This window comes from Danio rerio, chromosome 17 (genome assembly GCF_049306965.1).
Source record: "Danio rerio strain Tuebingen ecotype United States chromosome 17, GRCz12tu, whole genome shotgun sequence".
NCBI lineage: Eukaryota > Metazoa > Chordata > Actinopteri > Cypriniformes > Danionidae > Danio > Danio rerio.
This window is the reverse complement of record NC_133192.1, coordinates 34354153-34372054: the sequence shown is the minus strand read 5'-3', so window position 1 is coordinate 34372054 and position 17902 is coordinate 34354153. Positions and strand designations below refer to the sequence as shown.

The 17902-nt window shown below is 36.6% G+C and overlaps 1 protein-coding gene across 2 annotated transcripts in view; it reads left to right on the top strand.

Annotated features, from left to right (window-relative positions):
• Positions 1-9911, top strand: part of kcnk2a (potassium channel, subfamily K, member 2a) — a 41285-nt gene extending 31374 nt beyond the window's left edge. For both annotated transcript variants that reach the window (XM_068214612.2, XM_021467447.3), the window contains exons 5-7: positions 663-849; positions 952-1091; positions 4787-9911. In XM_068214612.2, the coding sequence (XP_068070713.1) occupies positions 663-849; positions 952-1091; positions 4787-5110 (651 nt within the window). In that variant the 3' untranslated portion in view covers positions 5111-9911. The remainder of the gene's footprint in view (positions 1-662; positions 850-951; positions 1092-4786) is intronic.
• The last annotated feature ends 7991 nt before the right edge of the window (positions 9912-17902 follow it).

Sequence of the window (17902 nt, the reverse complement as noted above, 5' to 3'; positions counted from 1 at the left end):
TAAATAAATTTCAATATCAAGGCAATAACTACAACAAAGCCCCTGGCAGCATTTCAAAGATCAAGTAAGTATGTTTCGATTAATGCCCAGGTCTATTATTTTTTATATATAAATTTTTTACCTTGTAGAATGTTTTTTGTATGTCTCATCATGTCATGTTTGGCAGTGTACACTAGGTATCAGGCATTGCATAAGAATGAATGTTTCTGGTTAATTATTGTGGATTATTGTATAATGAGCTTAAACCTTATGTTCTGTTCATGATGATTTTTTCTCTACTCTAGAGTGGTTTTGAAACTTAATTTGGCCGCAACATTCTTTGTGTTTTAGCAAATGGAATGATTTTTGATCAAATATTATTTTGAAACATATTTTGGAAAAATCTTGGCAGGATTTGGCAAATTTACTACCCTTCGTTATGTTCGTGGTTGTTTTTTCCCAATGACTTCAATTATAATCATATTTTTTGACTGCTATATATATATATATATATATATATATCATGCATTCTTGATTGTTGCTGGTTTTCCCTGTTGGGAAGAGGTAAAATTTGTCATTTTTACTGTTGATCATAATGTAAGAATGTAAATTTAAACAGTACACAAGGGTTAAATGTCTATTTCTACATTCTCACCTTACGTCTGCTCTCTTTTTACCTTCAGAAATGGAACGTGAGCCAGACTAAAATCCGTGTGACGTCCACAGTCCTCTTCATCCTGTTCGGGTGTCTTCTGTTTGTGGCTCTTCCTGCCCTTATCTTCCAGCACATTGAAGGCTGGAGCGCTCTCGAGTCCATCTACTTTGTTGTCATCACTTTGACCACAATTGGATTCGGAGACTTTGTGGCAGGTAAATAAAGTTGGATTCTTCATAGTTTCCAAAATAAGCTGGCATTATTAAAGTTTAGTCCTGAGTTCAGTGAGTTGATGTGGATTTATTTATCTCATTCAGGGGGCTCGGAGATTGAATATCTGGACTATTATAAGCCCATCGTATGGTTCTGGATCCTGGTGGGTCTTGCGTACTTTGCTGCTGTTCTCAGTATGATTGGAGACTGGCTTCGGGTCATCTCCAAAAAGACCAAAGAGGAGGTTTGTGCTTACAGATAGGCTTCCAGGCAATGACACTTCTGTTCTACACCATGGAGAGAAACATGAATTTTTATAAAAGGCTTTATCTCAGTGTGCGTGCTCGTGTGAATTGAAATAGCCACAAACCACAGGATCTTGAAGTGGAAAATAGATTGGACACAATCACACAACAGGCTTTTGTTTGTCCAACATAACAAAATGGAAATATGTTAGATCAGTGTAGATCTGTGTAACTAACTAACATACAAACATATGAACGCACAAACAAACAAATTGATAAATAAATGTCATAGTTTGCATTTTTGCCTATTAAATGCTGAAACTGATGGATTTTAAATATAGAGTACATATGGTGTTTACACGGTTTATGATCATCTCTATTTATTGCTTTTTTTTTTACATTGCTAGGAAATAAAAACCAAATAAAAATAGAGCTAAATTCATTAATGATTACTACAGTGTATATGACAAATGATTGTGATAAAAAAATTATATATATATATATATATATATATATATATATATATATATATATATATATATATATATATATATATATTACAATTTTGTATTTGTAATAAGCATGTTAAATTTTTGTTGGTTTAATTTTATTATTAAACTCTTTTTAAAAGAAATATACTAATTTTTATTAATTTTCTACATCAAATATATGCAGTTCTTTTGAAATGCTGTTCCTTTGAATTTGGAAAATGTATCCTCAAAAATTTCAATCAAATAAATGTGTCTTTTAAAAAATATTTTTTGACTTTAAAAAACATTTTTAAAATATGTTATATTTGTGTTTTACATTGAAAAAAACTAGGTCGTTGATAAAATTCCTGAATTTCATTATATTTTTAAGAAATTCTGAAATCAGTATGAGACCTACACTCACCGGCCACATTATTAGGTACACCTTACTAGTACCAGATTGGACCAACCTTTGCCTTCAAAACCACCTTAATCATTCGGGGCATAGATTCATCAAGGCACTGGAAATATTTCTCAGAGATTTTGGTCCATTTTGACTTGATAGCATCACACAGTTGCTGCAAATTTGTCGGCTGCATATCCATGATGCGAATCTCTACCATCTGAATTCCGTAGCAGAAATCGAGACTCATCAGACCAGGCAACGCTTTTCCAATCTTCTATTGTCCAATTTTGGTGAGCCTGTGTGAATTGTAGCCTCAATTTCCTTTGCTTTGCTGACAGAAGTGGCATCTGGTGTGGTCTTCTGCAGCTGTAGCCCATCCACCTCAAGGCTCGACATGTTGTGCGTTCAGAGATGCTCTTCTGCATACCTCAGTTGTAATGAATACTTATTGAGTTACTGTTGCCTGTCTATCAGCTCAAACCAGTCTGGCCATTCTCCTCTGACCTATGGCATCAACAAGGCATTTGCGCCTACAGAACTGCCACTCACTGGATATATTCTCATTTTCGGACTATTCTCTGTAAACCCTGGAGATAGTTGTGAGTTAACAATCCCAGTTGATTAGCAGTTTCTGAAATACCAAGACTAACCCATCTGACACCAACAACAGCTCGGTTTGAACTGCCGCAGTTCATCTTGATCATGTATACATGCCTAAATGTATGGAGTTTCTGCCATTTGATTGGCTGAATAAATATTTGCATTAACCAGCAGTTGGACAGGTGTACCTAATAAAGTGGCCGGTGAGTGTATTTAAAAAAAATCCAGGAATTATATTTGTAATTTAAGAGTATTTAAATTCAAACATAAACACTATTTTCTGTACATACAAACGTTTGCCAGGAAGTTACATCACTACACTTTCCACCATAGCTACACCTCACAAAAGGTTACACACACTTAATTTACTGCATACTGAACAAAGTTACTTAACTTTATTGCTTATTTTGCATTTTCATAAAGATCAGGCTCACACTAGTATACTTTATTAGTCCAGAATGAACTGTTCCAGATCATGTGTAGGAGTTCATTATGCGCTATTGTGGCTATGTTTGCTAGCACACAGATTAGCGCTGTGTTATTAACTTTCATTTACTCTAGTGTAAGAAGGGAAATGAATGGGAATGATGTGCGTGGATTCGCTGGTACTGAAGGTTTGTTCTGGCTGAGATACACTATGATGTATTTTCTTGTGCTTATTGATGAGATGAGTGCAATTTGCTGACATCATATTGTAGGAGCACAAGAGACGCGATTAGTTTTATGTTCAGAGCTGAAGTAGATTTGTCAAGTAGCACCAGTGTAATTGGGCAGTTTGCTGAAAATCTAAACTTGGAAATGTGTCACACTGAAGTCCATCAACACTTCACATGGGAAATAGAAGTGAACAAATGTGTAGTGTAGTATTAATATGAATGAAAGGTCTGAATGACCCAGATCTGCCACCTGATTCTCACCCTTAATGCATCACCTTAAATGCTGTTAACACACTGTGTAATGCAGCACATGCTATTATTTTTCTGCATCAGGAATAAACTTTTCACGGCTCCTTTAGGAACAAAATCAAACTACCCTGTACCTCATTAGAGATTGAAGCAAAGTTTCTGTTTTTTTTTTTGTTTTTTTGTACATTTTCTCTATTTTTTATCCTTCTACAACTGCTGAAGAAAATTGTTTCACAGGTCATCAATGCTTGTTGTTGTGACATGGTTGTTACACTTCTGCATTATTTTTCTAGTAATACATTGGCCCAGAATCTCAGTATGAGTCTTGACCAGTGGTAGGGAACCTGTGGCTCTTTGACCAAAATATGTGGCTCTCCAGCTGTCTCCCTTCACAAATATTTTACAGTTTAAAACAATTATAACTGTCACTAGAAATCAGTTTCCTTTTGAAAATACAATTACAATTGTCTTTTTTCATTTTTTTGTTTTTGTACATAAAATGAATAAAAACTACCATAAAAAGAAGATTTAACCATTGGACGTGTGTAGTGCTGTGAATAAACCTGGCAACACCAATAAAGAGCAAATAACTATGTGTGCACGTAATTACCAACATAAGATGTTTGCTCTTTATTTTCTAAATATTGTGGTGGTGGTTTTAGTGATTGATTGGTCGACTGGTTGGTTGATTAGTTGTTTGATTAATTGGCTGATTGATTAGTTGGTCGATTAGTTAATTGGTTGGTAGTTGGTTGGCTGATTGATTGTTTGGTTTGTTGTTGGTTGGCTGATTGATTAGTTGGTTAAATAGTTTGTGATTGCTTGATTGATCGCTTGCTTGATTGCTTGATTGCTTGATTGATTGATTGATTGATTGATTGATTGGTGATGGATTGGTGATGGATTAGTTTATTGATTATTTAAAGCCTTATATTGTAATTGTTGTTGTATAGAGGCAACACTATCAAGCATGCCACCCACTATGCAAAAAAACGAACAAACAAAAAAACAAAAAAAGAGTTCAAAATTTGGAAAGCAAAGACACAAAATTAGACGAGATAATTTAACAGTGGACTGCTTTACCTCTGCACATGATGGATGACTTGTATGGTTTTACACAGCAGAACATGCAGTCTTTAATACTCCCAGTTGCACTGAGGCTGAATCAGCCCACATGCTTCACATTCCCTCGAGCTGAAGCATTTTCACAGAAAACAGGTTTTTCAGAATTGTGATTTGCACCTCCTAAATGTTTCTGAACACATGTGACACTTGAGTGCATCTGGTCCCACTGAACATTCCCTCTGTTGCAGGTGGGAGAGTTTCGTGCTCACGCTGCAGAATGGACGGCTAACGTGTCCGCTGAGTTCAAAGAGACGCGCCGACGCCTGAGCGTGGAAATCTATGACAAGTTTCAGCGGGCCGCGTACATCAAACGCAAGCTGTCATCAGAGCTGGGCCAAAACCCAGGCCAGGACATGATGCCATGCAAGCGAACCCTGTCTGTAAACTTCACAGATGAACTGGAGAAGGAAGGTCTCCCTACTTTGACCAAAAACGGCAGTCTCTATCTGAATGGGCTTACTCCAGACTGTCCCGATTGCAGTGAGATTTCCATCATTGAACATCTCAAATAAGCCTCCCGAGCACATACTAAAATGTAAGCAGAGGAAGATGCGTTTGAGTCTACAGCGGTGTTTTCTCACAGAGCTATCGGAAACTTTCATGTCTTTCCTGGATGTACACAGATACAGTTTTCAACGTACTGAACTCAGAAAGAGCGTGACTTTATGTGCCAGTCAAACGAATCATTTTTTTATAAGAGATGTTTAAAAGAAGTCTGTGTTACTGAAAAGGAAATCATATTTGTGCCTTAAAACCCACCAGGAAAAGACTTCCCAGAAGCTGCTACACTGGATCCTGTGGATAAATGAAATGTATTGTGTTTTTAAGAGATTGAAACAGCAGTCTTGTCTAAACATCAACCAACTTAGGAAGCGTTTACACATCTAAACAACTTTTTTTTGTAACTCATATTGCTTAGTTTACATGACAACAATAAAAGCAAGCTGATAATGGTTTTCATAGTTCATTTTTAAAAAGCACATTGTTATTATCTGCGTAACTAGTCTTGATATTGATCATCGCTATAAAGGGCCGTGCACACCGAGACGATTTTTGCTTGTGTTTTCCGTCGATGTTTAACGCCTCATGACTAAATAAAGGGGGTTGATGTGATCGTGCACACCAAAGCGCAAAACGACAGGCGTAAAAGCATAATTGAAAAAAAAGCCCTCATGCTCGTTTTTTTTTTTTTTTTTGGTTTAACACAACCTTCTCTACCAATTAGGTTGACACTTTTGTCATCTAACCATCTAACGTCAAGGAGTGATTTTGCATACTCTTCTGCTCGACGCCAATCGAAAATCGAAAAGCGCCCCACAGTGCCTTTACACTGTAAAAAATTGCTTAGGATTGTTGTCCTAACACACACTCAATATTTATTTATTTTTTTGCTGCTTGTTTAAACTACTTATTTAAAATGAGCTGAAACAACACAATTCTTAAGATTTCATTTGGACAACTTAATTTTTACATTTATTTTCATGTTCAATCTACGTAAATTTGTTAAAAGTGTTAAGTTAACTTAATCAGTTTGTGTTGGGACAACATGAATGAATTGTGTGGAACCCTGCATTTTTTTACAGTGCAAATAGATTAAGTTAACTATAAAAATATAAGTGGATTGAACATAAATCAAGGAAGTTGTCTAAAAAAATCTCAAGAATTATGTTGTTTCGGCTCATTTTAAATAGGTAGTTTGAATAAACAACATAATATTTTATTTGAATGTGGATAGCTCTTGATTTCATTTATTACTCAAATAGATTTTTGCTAGTCGCACGTTTCTATTGACATTTATTTGAATTACAAAGCTCTACAAATTCAATTCATTTCCCAGAGATGGGTTGCGGCAGGAAGGGCATCCTCTGCGTAAAAATGTGCTAGATAAGTTGGCGGTTCATTCCGCTGTGGCGACCAAGGATTAATAAAGGGACTAAGCCGAAAAGAAAATGAATGAATGAATGAAATTCACTTCAAGAGCTCTCTAAATTAATTGGTACTAGTAACACATTTAAAATACAGATCTCTACAATTGAATTAGGTGTAAATTAAATGTTTTACTAGTAAAAGTGAATAATAGAGCTATGTAAATACATTTTTACTATTAAATGACTACTGTCTAATTGTATGTAATGCAAGATGAATTAAAGAGATCTATGATTGGAGCCAAAATCATTTAGAAAGCTGTCAAACTCCCTCCAATTGTAATTCTACTAGTAAAATTCAATTGCAGAGCTCTAATTGAAAACAGACTGGAAGTCAATGGAGATGCACGACTAGTACAAGTTATTTCATAGATTGAACAAAGGAACAAAAGAGCTATCTGCTTGTGATTGTCGCTAGCAAGAAGTGATTTATAGAGCTCTCTGTATAACATTGTTACTAGTAAGGATTTAACAAGTAACACTGAGAACAGTAACACTGAGACAACAGTGGAAACATCAAATCTATCACAGACACATAGTGTTTCTTTACATACTGACATCACTAATTACTGGCCTGTACGCATAATATGGGAAACATTGACTTTTTAGCACATTGTTGTCATGTAAACTCTTAATTGTTTTTTGGACTGTATCCCAAAGTCAGCATATGTTTCTGTTTATAAACTATAACAGGGTATCTGAGTTTATGATATTGCCACAGCTGTAATTGGTGGAAGATGAGTTTCATTTATATCTTGCATTAGCACTTGTTGATAAAATGAAAGAATCCGTTTGAGAGCAGTTGCGACTGAAATGGCTTTGAAAAGCTTTCAGTTGTTTTATTTTTTTATTGCTATATGAAACAGAAGCATGATGCTGTAAGAAAATGCTTATTTTTGACACAATTGATTCAAATTGTTCATATGATCATTACACAATGATTAATTAGTAGTTCTATGATAATTAAGAATATGTTGTGTGTTAATGCAATGTATAAATGTATTTCTATTGCATACTTTTTAACATTGTGTAACAGTTCTATTGGCCTTCAGCCTGCATGAGGTTTAAAATGAGATTTTTCTAGAAAAGGTATACACTACCTGACAAAAAGTCTTGTCACCTATCCAAGTTTTAGGAACAACAAACAATAACTTGACGTCTAGTTGATTATTTGGTATCAGAAGTGGCTTATATGAAGGGCAAAGCCTCTAGATTACACTTATTTTACCAAAGTAAAATATGCCTTGATTTTTGATTATTTATTAGGACAGTAAGGTTTAACTTTGCTTAGACAAAAGTCTTGTCACTTCATAGAAATAATGTACAGTATAGAATATAAAGTCATGGTTAAGTGGGAAAAGAATAAATATTGTGCATGACTGCCATGAGCTTGGACGACTGCATCCACACATCTCTACAGCAAAGAAAGCATTCTTGCAGGACTCCCACAGTTCATCAAGACTTTTTGAATTCATCTTCAATGCCTCCTCATTCATCTTACCCCAGACATGCTCAATAATGTTCATATCTGATGACTGGGCTGGCCAATCCTGGAGCACCTTGACCTCCTTTGCCTTTAGGAACTTTGATGTGGAGGCTGACGTATGAGAAAGAGCGCTATCCTGCTGAAGAATTTGCCCTCTCCTGTGGTTTGTAATGGGCAGCACAAATGTGGTGATACCTCAGGCTGTTACTCTGCAGATCTCTCGCACACCCCCATACTGAATGTAACCCCAAACCATGATTTTTCCTTCACCAAACTTGACTGATATCTGTGAGAATCTTGGGTCCATGCGGGTTCCAGTAGGTCTTCTGCAGTATTTGTGATGATTGGGATGCAGTTCAACAGATGATTCATTAGAAAATCTAGCTTCTGCCACTTTTCCAAATGATCAACTAGAAGTCAAGTTATTATTTGTTGCTCTTACAACTGAGATCAATGACAAGACTTTTGTCAGGTAGTGTATTCGGTCATCATTTATTCACCATCAGAGAATGTTATTAAAATAATAAAACTAAAACAATTGTATTCATTGGAATGCAATAAACTATATATTTTTTTATTTGAATCTTAAGTGAATCCGTTAAAAACTCTATTGAACATGTAATTTTGCCTGAAATTACAGGATTAAATGATGACAAAATGATGATACTTTTTTTCTCCTTAAATTCGCATCATTTAATGCCAAATGTAACTTGATGACTAAAGAGAAAAATGGCCAAAGAGAATGTGTTTTATTTCTGCTTATGAAAAAAAGCTATGACTTTTCAGACTGTTTAGTTACGATTTGTTTCATAGTTTAAATAATAATAGCATACATTTGCCAAAACGTGCTGCTTATAGGACTAAATGTACATGAGGGATGTCCTTGAATGTTCTGTCAAATACATGTAGGTCAAAAATGTATCATAACAAAGTAACCTGCATACAATCCGCTTGTTAAGTGTGACGTCACGTGGAGCGACTTCTGGGTCCAAGCGCTCTATTCAACTGAATGGGGAGATTCATGAAATGGTAATAATAAACGTTTACAAAGCGATTTAATACTTTCGAAAGTCACGATCGCAATATGTCCATGCCTAATATCCGATGGCCAGAAAGTGATTCATTGTTTTATAAATTGTTAAAATTTTGGTATTTGTTATGCAGCAAGCCCAGAGATTGTTGTGAACACTATGACTTCATGTAAAATTAACTTTAATGTGTGATAGGAATAAAAAGTGATAATAAACGAATGATTTCTCCACTCAAGTGAATGGCGGCTTGGACCCGGAAACAGTATTACATACGTCACAAACACGTCACCACTTAACAAGCAGATTACATGCAGTGGACTGAGAAATCAAGTGGACAAAACCTATTTTTATTTGACATTTTGTTTGTTTGTTTGTTTATTATAGCATAAATTGAAACCGAAAGACAGTATGTAGCATCTCCTTGTAGTGTAATATAAGATTTGCATTGATAGATTTCTACGGAAAGATTTCAAACACCAGCTAAACGTTGAACTCATGACACTTTTTCAATGTAAAAATGCCATTTATTCGAGTAAGGAATATGCATATCTGTGTGGTGATGTTTTCTGCTTTAAAAACGATCTATTTTTCACAATGTTCTTGCCTTCAAGCGTTTGATTTCTCTGTTGATTGTCAGAAGAGCAGCGCCATACTAACTGTAATGACAGTGTTCATCTTGCCTTTGCTCTGTCTTCACCGCTAAACTGCTCAAATTCTTGCTTGTCAAGCTTGAATCTATCTTGTTATGCTAATATCTTTGTATTTTTTTAACTGCATTTTACAAGCACTTCCTGAGCGTTGTTTGTGATGTTTATACACTGTTTTACATCTCGGTGCTTTGCCTTTAAATAAAGCAAAACCAAAATTCTTATTCTTCAGTAGACTGAGTTTTTTTTTATGTCTAGTAATAATTTTATGTCTACTTTTTGTGTGTAGTATTGTTTATGAATACTTAAATTTTTTATTCAGGCTGTAAAAGCCATTCTGTCAGCATTTACTCATCATCATCATTCCAATACAGAGATAGATAATAACAATTCACTTTTTCACTTTTTTTTCGTTTTTTTTTTGCCTCTTTGCAAAACAAATTTTCCACATGTACCTCTATATACAATTCTGGAGAACACCAAATACGTGCCAGGAGCTATGTTTTGTTGCTCTTTTTGTTTTTGCGAATCCACCGGAGGCCGATGTGTGTGTTTTTTGAGATCTCAAATTTCTTCTTGTCAAATTTTTTTTGAGAATGCGGAAAAATCAAAATATTTACACGTGCGTGAAATTATAACGCACAAAACTGTGAATGTAATGAAGTATACGGCCTCCTGGCCAGCAGGAAGAAGGAGGCGGAAAACCCCACCACCCGCAAGACCAATATGAGACAGGCCAAGAGAAAAGGAGATGGAAAAAAAGCAAGAGGAAAGACTCTAAAAAAAATTCTTGGGTTTCGGTTTTTCCGACACATTGTCTTCTGGTCCTCCACCAGCTGAGAGATTGGTTATATGCTGGGTCCCTGTGAAGGAATTTTTCCACCTGCAAATCTTTTTGGCTTCAGGCGGCAGCTCTGCGCGTGGCGGCATTCCCGGGCTCCTGCTCAACTCCCTCTTCAGTGGCCGGTAGTAGGCTTCGGCATCTTGGCAGATCACGGCGACTCCCCGGTCTTCCTGCTCCTTTCAGCTCTTTCCCACACGGTGGTGAGCCCCGCGTCCCCTGCTCCTCCCCATGTTGGAAGTCAGCACCAGGCAGACTCTTTGCTCACCAACCCCTGGCCGCCCCGCTGCTCTCAGCAGACGGGTTCATTTCCCACTCGGGTTCACTCCCGAACACTCACCCCTCTCAGTGGCGAGGGTGTCTGGACAACGTGTCCCTCCTTTACCTGGGTTTTTGCACCACATGAAGTTCACGGCCACCTGACAAGGAGGCAGAGAACCGACAAACTTTTAATAAGTTTTAACGAAAAAAAACAAACAGACGGAAGCTCCTCACAGAGACTGCCGTCTAAACCAAAACAAACACAACATAATCTCTCTCTCAGCTTCTTCTGCCATCATACCTCCTCATAGTCCAGAGCTTCTTCCGTGGGATTCGAGGCGGGTGTACGCTAAAGGTGTTTTTCATTACTCTCTTACATGCCAGCTTTGTTTCGTTCCCACAGCTCTCGGCTCTGGCCCCTCGCAACAGTGAACTAAATGCAGAATAAGACACAACAAGGTTGTGTACCAAAAGATTATGAGCGTAAATCAAATATGTAAATGTGTTTAGACAAAATCAGTTTTTCTGTTCATATTTGTATGTTTTGTGTGCCTATGGTCTTTTCCCCTTTGCTTTTGCTCCCACATTCTGAGCTTGCGTTTCCAAAACACGCAATGCAAGTTTCATTTAAATCCCCGGTGGGCTTCAGCTTCATCATTGGTCCGCTAGTCAAGATTGAAAGTTGCTCCTCTCAGCTAATCAGATGAAAGGGGAGTTGACATCACTCTAATGCTGCTTGTGGCTCCTCAGTGTGACACGGCGGGATGTGTTTGTTTCCAGGTGTCTCAGATAATATAGACAATTGTAGTGATCGCAGGAGATTCATGTTATATTTACTGTAACTTCATACACCTGTCCGAAATTCTGGGGAATTCATTATTTTTCTATCCTCGACCGCAATACTTTAGCAGGGAAATTGATCCCATAACAGTGCCATTTGAGCCTTATGGTCTCGTATAAATGTACCAGAGGCTGCTGTCAGCTGACTGACTGAATGACTGACTGACCGATCGACTGACCCACCCTCCTTCTCCTCCAATCCCAACCATTAGTGTTTTCAAAAGCACTGATTAACCCGTGCACCCACTTCCCTAAACCCAATTACAGTTTTGTAAAGCAATCAAGAAAAAGAAAAGCCCTCGTCTGATTTTTACCACGTTTTCAGATTTTACCCCATCCTCACCCTGTTATTTACTTTTCGATTTAAATTTTTGGCTTCTGTTTTTGTCTTACCCACTTTCAGGAACTATTCTTTGCCAGACTCGAAACCCGTCGTACTGGTCAAATAGTCACAATCACAGACAGAGAGAATCCAGTAGCGAGTGAAGGTATTTTTATAGTATATAGCTGGAAGATGCTGATTAAGTGCTGATTCGAGAGCATGCTACCAGCGCAAAAGGTAAAAAAAAACAATTAAACTCGCACACGACAACACATATGACATAACATATACAGAAAGAACACACGGACCCAACCGTGACACAACTCCTCTCTTAGTCTTAAGTCCTCCGACGTACATGGTGAGCTACTGAACAAACTGGTAACAGCGGGAAAGCTGTCCATATGGAGGTGATCTGTCAGCAGGAAAGCGCGAAAAAGAATGGAGTGATAACGCATTGTAGCTTTCGTTTTAAAGATAAAATGCAGCCATACTGTACGTACCTCTGGTTACAGAATTCACGATCTCCATAAATGTATATTATGCTACGTTTTCAGAATGAGTATATGTTGCAACATTTTTCCTCCCACAATTTTCCAGCCGTTTTAAATGTTATCACTTGATTACATGGGTGTTATCAGTGGTTAACAGCTGACAGATGTGGGCCATTAGAGCTGAGCCTACTAGTAGGCGCAGAAGGCTGTAATCATCCATCCAGGTGGTTAATCAACTATTGATCATATGCAGCTGTGGCCAGAAGTTAACGAGAATTATTTATTTAATTTTACATTAATTGTATTTTATTAATGTCTACCCCTACCCAAAACCTTAAACCCAACCATCACAGTAATGAAAAACATATCTAGATCTGAAGTCTTCTCTATTAGTATAGCTGATAAACCATGTGGATAAATGATAAGAAGGTGCAGTAGGTCCCTACTGGCTCATATCTGTCAGCTGATAACCACTGATAATGCCCATTCAATAGAGTGATAACATTCGAAGCGGGTGATATTTGTCAGCTCATTGTCAGAAGAGTATTGACATGTTAATTGTAATAGCAAAGTGTTCATCTTGCCTTTTACCATCAAATGACTAAAAGCTAAATGTTAATATGTTTAATTGTTTATAACAGCATCCTCTGTTCACAGTTTTACATCTTGACATGTTCCCATTAAATATAACAAAACCAATATTCAAATTCTTCTTGAGTGTTTCATATCCAAAACGTTCAGCTTTTTTCTGAATTGAAGACCTTTATATCAGGCCTCTGTGGGAAACCGGGCCTTTGGATCAACAACATCAACACACATGCACACTCGCAGATCCTGCTTTCGGTCTTCTCCCATAACCCCCACGGCTCATACAGTCGGAAGCTGACGGCAAATCTTGCCGTCATCAGGAGCCAATCAGGACCGTGCACTTCAAGCATGAGCAGATGTTATGTAAGCATGTCTGAGCGTCCAAAGAAAACAAGAGCCGCAGTGTGAAAGAACATTTCCACTCATTAAATCCTCCTGCTATGCCACTGGACTCATCAGGGTCAATCAGCAGAGACATCCTGACCAAAAACAACACCAGACTTTATATCTGTAAACACAACCTGTGTGAACTTTGACTACAACAATAGACCGCACACTGTGTAATCTGAAGATAGTAATGCTGTAATTAATTTACATTTCCTTTTATTTGTTTATTCAGGCATTCATTTTGTTTTGCCTGTACTGTATGTATTTTTTTTAATGGCCAAGGAGCACAATTTCAGCTAAAAATCGTCTTAAGTGTTCAACTGAAGAAAAAAAGTCATCTATTTTTGGATGAAGTGATAAAAACAATTTTCCCTTTAATATTTTTATCCCTGAAAAGATCCAATAGTATTTCAAAGTTGAGGTTAACTATAATGTAAATATATTTTTCAACTATTGACTCTGTTTGTTTGTTGTTTAACTTCTCTATCTATCCACAGTACCAATTCTGATTTATTAAAGTTCCTCTAAGGATATTCCAGATGTGAACATGGAGTGGGGTTGAATAGGTTCATCTCCTATTTATAAAACTATATATTAGTTTAGTTTAACTTGTGTGCTCTGCTAATTATTGCACTAGGTGTCCCTCAGGGTTCTGTTTTAGACCCTACCCTATTTTTATTACATATGTTCCAATCAGGATATGTTTTTAGGAAACAGTATACTTTATAGTGTCCTTTCATTGTTAAGCAATGACACCAACATTTAATTACTCTGGTAAGGATTCCTTTGTTTCTGTGTTGGCTTGTTTGGACTGTATTAAAACAACAAAGATTTTCTTTTTTTTCAGTCCTTTTGTAATGTAATGTGTTTATCCATACACCCAAAGTTCTTCACAATCATGAGGGGGGTCTCTCCACACCACCACCACCAGTGTGCAGCATCCACTGATCCAATGACAGCCACAGGACAACGACACCAGTGCACTCAACACACCAACTATTGGTGGAGTGGAGAGACAGTGATGCAGCTAATGTAATAGGTTTTACCCCCTCTCTTTACCAGAAGTGCCATGGAATTTTTAATGACCACAGAGAGTCAGGACCTCGGTTTAACATCCTAATCGAAAGACACTGCTCACTGACAGTATAGTATCCCCTTGACTTTACTGGGGCATTAGGACTCACACAGACCGCAGGTTGCCAGCCCCATGCTGGCCTCACTGACACCACTTCCAACAGCAACCTAGTTTTCAGAGCTGAACCTAGTGGTCTTACATTCATGTACTGACCAGGCTCTCCCTGCTTAGCTTTAATAGGTAACTAGTCTTGGGCTGCTGGGTGACATGGCTGTGACATGAAGACTAACTGGATATGGCTTTGGCCTTGTGATTGAAGATTGATAAACTATCATTAGCAACATCAAGAATCTGTTTGTATTGTTCTAGAACAATGGTCTCAAACTCAATTTCTGGAGGGCCACAGCTCTGCACAGTTTAGCTCCAACCACCTCCAACTCAGGCCCCAGGGGGAGTGATACATCTGGTAAATCTTCAAAGGGATCAGTGCACTTTATAACCTCATTCACATCACCCCAGATATGTTGTTTGACTTTTTTAACAATAAAATATAAACATGACATAAGGAACTGCTATTTTCATTTTGATATTAACTTAACAGACACCAAAAATATTGAGGCGTTGTGTAGCTACATATTTATATGATCGTCATCTTCACTGTGTGCAAATATACGGACGTGGATCATTTTCATTCTAAAACACCGTTTTAAAACTAAAACATATTAGTGTAAACTGGGTCTTAGTCTCTAGTAGTTTTGAACACCTTGATGTTGGATCAGATGTATTTGATTTGGCTTAGAGTAAAACTGTGCAGAGCTGCAGCCCTTCAGGAACAGAGTTTGAGACCTGTGCTCTGGAAAATTGTTTGAAAGGATAGATTGAAAGGATAGATTGCTTTGCCTTGTCTGTTGAACAAATTTGACGCTTTTTGTTGCCCTTAAAATGTTGAATGGCTGCTTCATGACTTTGTGCCGTCTTGTTTGGAATACTGCAGTTTTGTTTTTGTACTCTGTTACCTTGGCATAACTGCACTCCAAAATGCTGCAGTGAGATTTCCAAAAGATCTTGGCAAACATGACCACATTAGATAATTTTAGCATCACTGGCCACTGCCAACTTGTTTTAGGGTCAAATGTTTTATATAATTTACCTAGATTTCGAATGATTTTGTGCCCTCCTGTCTCCTTAGTTCATTAGTTTTGCGTAACTAATTTTAATATTTTGTTCAATACTATTGATCAGTCAATAAAATCAATAAATTTGACGGTCTGCCTGTCTGACCAGCAGACAGAAAAATCATAGTCCCTACTCTGAATGCTGAGATATCAACCTGAACATTTGTTTGTTCTCATATATAGTTCAGATGCATGGGAAGTAAATGTCATAATTGATTATTTAATAAACTCTGTCTGGATTACTTTTCCAACATGCACACTTACATATAGCTAAGAAAATAACTATGATGTGTCATATTTATATATTTTCAGTTGAGTACAAAAAATTGCTAAACTTTTTATAGCCTAGTTTATATCCGTGTTTGGCAAAGAAAAAGGTTTCAGAAGATATCATATTAAAGAAAGAGAAATAAGTTCTGTCTTTCTACACCGCCTAGTTTTCTCTACCTTCTGCTGCACCTTTTGTTAACTACTCTGCTCTGCTTCTGTTCTATTTTTAACTGTTACCATGGTGCATTTGCCAACAAAAGGAGCAGTCTTGGGCCGTGAGGGTAGGAAGAACTTTCAGTTTTGTATTTGTAAGACTTGTCCTTGATTAAACCTAAGATACCTTCACCACCAAAATAATAATAACTATTATTATTATTATTTAGAGCTTAATTATTTGTTTGCTTTTTAACAAGTCAAAGAAATGATACAGTTGAGTTGTGATTTCCCTGCTCTGCACTGTGTTAAAAGCCTCTTGAGTTTGAAGTGCGGATATTTCCATCAGCAGCAGTGGGACGCCTCCGAGGGGCTCTCTGGAGTCCACATCTTTGATGCTACAACTGAACATTAAATGCTTCCATTCACATCTATTGCTTTTAGTTTGTCATTTTCCTGACTTCATCTGCGCTTACAGCAACACACTGCAGACAAAAACACTCTATTTTGAGATTTGAGTGGAGTTTTTGGCATTTCATAAAATGTTGTTTATTTCAGTCAACACTGAAAATACACTCCTAAGTGTTTCTTGTATTGCACTTTTTAAATGTGTGCCCTGCTGAGCCACAAACCTCCACTTCCACAACATTTAACAGTTTTTTTTACACTGTTAACGATTTTTGTAAATAACAGTATTTAGCTGTAATATGAACTGAAATTTACTGTAAGACAATTAAGCAGTATGTTACTTTATTTTAAAGTTGCATTGTGAAAATTACAGTTAATTTTACTGCAAAGATATACTATAGTGTAAATAAATACACAGCCAAATAAATGGTTTACAGGAAGTTACTGTACATTCTACAAGAAATTGTTAAGAGGTTTTATTGATGTGTTTATACATATATTTGCCTGATTAAATACAAGGTTTTATTCTCCAAAACAATATTTATTTTCCTCACTGTTCACAGTATTTTTAGAAATATATAGAGATAAAAAGAGATTCCAAAAATCCCCTCTGTAAAAACCATTGAATCTAATATGTTAACAAATAGACAAAAAAAAAAGATTTTTTTTTTTACCTCACTTCATAGTGTTTAGACTTTTATGCTAGAATCGTATGCAAATTTGCACATATTTAATGAAATAATTTAACATTAACATTAACATTTTAACATTAAAAAAAATTAAGGTCACATTTTTAAGTGTAAAAATTTCCCTATTAACAACTAAAACTTTTTAGCTTTACTAAGACTTTTAGATCAATTAACTACTAATTTGCTGCTTATTAATAGTTAGTAAGGTATTAGCAGTGGTGGAAAGAGTACTGTAAAATCATGCACCATTACTTGCATAAAAATGTAGTGCAAATAGAGTATAAGTACCTGTTGTGAATATAACGCCAAGTATAAGTAAAAAGTAGACTTTTCAAAAGTACTCAAGTGTAGAGAGTAGTGAATATTACACTGGGAAAAGCTGACACATTTACATGTAATATGTGGGTAAACGTAACATTCTGTAGTGCATTTAGTTATTGCCAAACAGGCACACAATGTGATAAGATGTTAGTATTAGGTTAGATTTAGCTTGTGACGTCAGGTGACCCAAATTCAATGTCTTGCCAACGTCTAATGAAAACGTTATTTCGATGTTTAATAATGACGTCAAATGTTATTGATATTTGGTTGATTTTAGGTTGTGTTAGAAAGGGGCCAAAATCCAATGTTGAGCCAACATCTTAAACCAACATCATATTGATGTCAAATACTTATTTATTCGTCAGGTATGGCAAGCAAAATCCAGCATGACATC